Source organism: Dioscorea cayenensis, chromosome 2, assembly GCF_009730915.1.
Source record: "Dioscorea cayenensis subsp. rotundata cultivar TDr96_F1 chromosome 2, TDr96_F1_v2_PseudoChromosome.rev07_lg8_w22 25.fasta, whole genome shotgun sequence".
NCBI classification, from domain to species: domain Eukaryota; kingdom Viridiplantae; phylum Streptophyta; class Magnoliopsida; order Dioscoreales; family Dioscoreaceae; genus Dioscorea; species Dioscorea cayenensis.
Window position 1 is genome coordinate 18,873,103 of NC_052472.1, and position 5,200 is coordinate 18,878,302.

Here is a 5,200-nt window from a genome sequence, read left to right on the forward strand (position 1 = left end):
TTATCAATAATTATGACTTGACATTTCTTATTTAATTATTAAAATTTTTCACAAATATGACAAAGTATATATACAATTAGGGGAGTTCGCACAATATACAATGATTGTTCACCCATGCATGTACCCCATCCGACATGGGGTTTGAGTTATAAGTTTTAAAAGTTATTAACATTGATAAAATTAGTTAAAAATTATTGTAAAGTATTTACTTTTTTAATAATAGTTAATTAAATTCCAAATAAAATTTTCTCTCCCGTAGTCAAACCTAGCAAATAACTAAGATGGAGAGGAGAGAAAAGTGTATGAATTATCATGAATTTTCATTCACTAAATTAATCACATCATTAATTTTATATTTCGACTCTTTCTCACGGGATCACTTTTTTATTAATTAGTTATTAAATATAATCAAGAACATAATAACTCATTTTTTTGGGGGGAAATATTTCAAAAAAAAAAAATCTAATTATATATACACTTTCCAATTTTTATTAATTTATTTAAAATTTATAATAACATTAATTAATGAGATAAATAATTGTCAAATATGAAGATACTCTCTCTTCAAAACATAAAAATAAATAAATAACTTACCAAATATAAAAACAATAATTTTGTATCACCCTAATTTAACATTAACCATCCTAATTCCATAAAATACATTTACTTTCTTACCATATTTTCCATATTTACAGCCAAATAAAAATCCATGTAAATCCAAAAAACATAAACACATCCATCCACGTGTAATGACTGCATGCATGAGACCCTTATTCAAAGGGTCCCAAAAGTCCTACATCCTTGAAACCAAGTCCTAAATCTTGGTAACCGACACCAATATTTCGCACATATGTCCCTTAAAACCTTATATTTCTTTTTCCATCTTCATTCATTTATTCATAATCCTTTATTTATTTATTTACTTATTTTTCAGAGAGAGAGAGAGAGAGAGAGAGAGAGAGAGATCAAAGAGAGATGAAGGGAGAGGTGAATAAGATCCATGGTGTGGTAGTGTTCTTCATGGTGGCCACCCTCGCCGGAGCTCTGTTCACAGCTCTCTGGATCTATGAAGCTCTCAATCTCACAGTGAGTTCACTTTCTTTAAGTTCCTCTCTGGTTTTCTTGTTTCCACTCCTCTGATTTAAAATTATGTTATTTTTATTTTGTTTTTTCCATGGCAAAGGGGTTGGTTTTTTTCTCTCCTATGTGGTTTGGTTTCATAAATTTTTGGAGGGGAGGGAAATTAGGGGAAGTAGGAAGAGGGAGGAGGGGGTGAGAATATCCATCTTTTGAGTTTCTGTATGTTTGGAAGTGAGTTCAGACAGAGAGTGTGTTTTTGGGTTGGGTGGGTCCCACTTTTAAAAAGTCATATGAGCATGAACAAACAAAGGACACTGCTCCTTTGCACGACAAATGGTCTTGTTTTCCCTTTTATTTACGGAATTGGCCTTCTCTTGTGGTTTGTTTGTTTGTTTGTTATATATATATATATATATATTGTTTCTTTTAAAAAAAATATGATTTTTTAATTTATTTGTTTTTTCATACCAAGTGAACAAGCTATATCAGGTGCTCATGCACGGGCATAAAATTAATTATGTTTGTAACCTCAATTTATATAAGTTAAAGATTCAAATTTATTATTTTTAATAAAAAAAAATACAAATATTATACACATGAGGGTTTTAAGTCCGTGTCCGTAGATTTTTGTAAAATTTTTAGTTATTATTTCATACATCTATATCAGTATTTTATTTATGAGCATATTATAATTAGACGTTTCCTCTAATTTTTCCCATCCTACAATGATAGAGTGCTTGTGGCACATTAATTATAGTTTGAAGTTTCCTCCGATTTTTATAGAAGTATATAGGTTAAAGAAAATGAAGAATTAAAAAAAATATATATGTAATGAGTTGATGACGCATTTATGATTGGCGCTAAATTTCACATGTACTACTTATCTTTTAATTTTTTTTTTGTAACTTTTTAATTATTAAATCTACGCATGCATGCACAGCCCATGATGCCATCCACCACAACTACCATCATCTTGTCCACATCTTCTCCTCCTCCACCACCACCAGCACCAAAAACCCTAATTCCATTTACATGCCCCACCACCAATCACTCAAGAACCATCTGCCATTCCTCTCTACCCTCTTCTTCTTCTCCACCTCTTCATTCCTCCCATTCATGCCCCTCCTACTTCCGGTGGATCCACCAAGATCTCCGGCCATGGCGAGACACCGGCATCACTAGAGACATGGTTGAACATGCCAGCAACTTTGCCCACTTCCGTATTATAATCCTCAATGGAAATCTCTACATCTTGAGGTATGGACACTGCTTCCAAACACGCGACATCTTCACCATTTGGGGCATCCTTCAGCTTCTCCGTCGATATCCCCGGTCGAATCCCGGACATCGATCTCATGTTTAACTGTGATGATTTGCCTCTCATCAAGGCTTTTGACTATAATAACAATGGATCAGTTGCTACACCACCGTTGTTTCGATATTGTAGCAATGACTCTATGCTTGATATTCCCTTTCCCTGACTGGTCCTTCTGGGGTTGGTAAAGCAAGAACTCAACTCAGTAGTGTTGCTCAATTAAAGATATATGATTAGTTGCATGTGATTGTGAGTTCTTTTGTGTTCTTGTTTTGAAGGCCGGAGATTAATATAAAACCTTGGGAGAAGCTGAAGGAGGAGTTGAAGGAAGGGAATAAGAGAATGAAGTGGATTGATAGAGAACCTTATGCTTACTGGAAGGGAAACCATTTGGTGGCTTCCACTAGGTTTGATCTTCTCAAATGCAATGTCTCTCAGAGTCATGACTGGAATGCCAGGATATATTCACAGGTTTTCTTTCTTCTTCATCTTAACATTCTTGATCTCTTCTTAATTATTAGGGTTTTTTATACCCAAGTGATCTAGCTTTGTTTTGATCTTAATCTATAGGATTGGTTCAATGAGACTAGAAAGGGTTTCAAGGAATCAAACCTTGCAAAACAATGCATTCATAGGTAAGTGAGACCAAGTTATATATGGTGAATCTTTACTATATAGTTAGGTTACTGATGTTATTAATGTTTGATTGCATGTAATGTGTGTATGAAGGTACAAGATATACATTGAAGGCAATTCATGGTCAGTGAGTGAAAAGTACATACTGGCTTGTGATTCTTTGACTTTGTTGGTGAAACCAAAATACTATGACTTCTTTACTAGAGATCTCATGCCAGTGCACCATTACTGGCCTGTCAGGGACGATCTCAAGTGCCCTTCTATCAAGTTTGCTGTTGAATGGGGTAACAAACACAAGCAAAAGGTAATCATAATGAATATGCAATTCTCATAGTCTATATATATATATATTAATTACTGTGAAACCATAAATAGGCACAGGCCATGGGAAGAGAAGCTAGTAACTTTATTCAAGAAAACTTGAAGATGGATTATGTTTATGATTATATGTTTCATCTTTTGAATGAGTATGCAAAACTATTGAAATACAAGCCTACAAGACCTCCGAGAGCCGTCCGATGGTGCTCGGAATCAATGGCGTGCCGTTCGGAAGGATTGGTGAAGCAGTTCATGATGGAGTCAATGGTGAATGTTTCTCATTATGCTAGTCCTTGTGCTTTGCCTCCTCCTTTCAGTCCTCTTGAGCTTCTAATGATACTAAGGAGAAAAGCCAACTCTCTCAAGCAAGTCGAGAAGTGGGATGAGAGTGTTAATTAGCCTCAATAATTGTTAATTTCTCTTCAATTTGTTGATCCAAATTTTGATGTTATAATAATATATTAATAATTATTTAGTTGATAATTTTTCTTGCTTATATATATATATATATATGGAGTAAAATCTTGATAAATGAATATTCGATAAATTAATAATCTCGATAAAATAACATTTTTTTTAGTCTTGACTTGGGTCAATATGTTAAAATAATAATTTCGCTAATTGCATGTGATAATATTTTTTATGAAACTCTTTATGACCCAATGAAAATAGAAATTAATAATTCACCGAATACATTAGAAACAATACCGTACAAAATTCATAACATTGAAGTTTTTAGACTATTTTATTTTTAAATTTTATTGTTTCTTAAAATATACATCTAAAATCATTTGTTCCTTTTTTATCTATAAATTAATTTCAATCTCATCCATAATTTTTTTATAAAGTACACACCTATTTGGTATATTATGCTTACAATATAATAAATAAATTTTAAAGATTTCTATTACTCAAAAAAAAATTTCCAGAGAAATATTTGGTAAAATATAACTATCATCTAGACCTTGATTATCATCAACTGGTGCATCTATTTTAAATTAGAAAGGGATTTTTTATTCCGTTTGTAATTTGCAATCAGAATAAATTTCGTTTCTAACTTTGTGTTTCTAAATTTGTATATCCTTGTAGTGGTTATTTTATCATAGTATTATTTTCATTAACATTATAAATAGATTACATGTGGTTTTGGTCGGTTTGTTTTCTTTTGTTTTTGCTTTCTAGATGGTATAAAATATAAAAAGGCCCATTCTAAATTAATAAATATTTATTTATCGATAAATAAATAATTTTTATAAAATAATAAATTTTTTACCCAACAATATTATTTTATAAAGATTTTACTGTACATATATATTCAATAAAGGAGATGCACATAATATTATAATGGTGTTTTGATCACTAGCTAGAAAATTAAAAGGGCCCATGAGAAACTCATAATTTTGTTTGTTATATCAAATATGAAGGATCTTGCCAACACTATGGCCATTAGTAATGAGTGGAAGCAAATGAAGCTCAGCCATGCACTAAAAATTAAACTCTTGTTAAAGAAACACAAATTTGGTGATTATAAAAATCCATTTTGAAGTCAAGGGGTTATTCAAATTTCTCTTTATTATGAACACAAAAACTAAACTAAAACCCCAGCACACCACCAGTGGCGGACCCAGGAATTTAATTCAGCCCGGGTTTAAATAAAAGTCAATATTGTCATATTCATCATCTTTTAATTTTCCGGCATTTTTAGCCCAACCATGACCTCTCCTCAGTCCAACCACGACCAATGGCAAAACCAGAACTCATCGGTAAAGGGAGTTGAAGTCAACTATTATAATTATGAGGGATGTTTTGAATAATTTTTCAAACTTTATTAAAACTTAAAAAAATTTAATA

At 31.9% G+C, this 5,200-nt stretch overlaps 1 protein-coding gene across 1 annotated transcript; it reads left to right on the plus strand.

The window, feature by feature from the left end:
• The first annotated feature begins 922 nt into the window (after window positions 1-922).
• Window positions 923-3,832, plus strand: LOC120270090 (O-glucosyltransferase rumi homolog). Its single transcript, XM_039277105.1, is given in 8 exon segments — window positions 923-1,086; window positions 2,021-2,407; window positions 2,409-2,549; window positions 2,551-2,579; window positions 2,674-2,866; window positions 2,966-3,030; window positions 3,125-3,335; window positions 3,407-3,832. Coding segments are annotated over 8 exon segments (1,479 nt in total). The 5' UTR covers window positions 923-975; the 3' UTR covers window positions 3,749-3,832.
• Window positions 3,833-5,200: the final 1,368 nt, after the last annotated feature.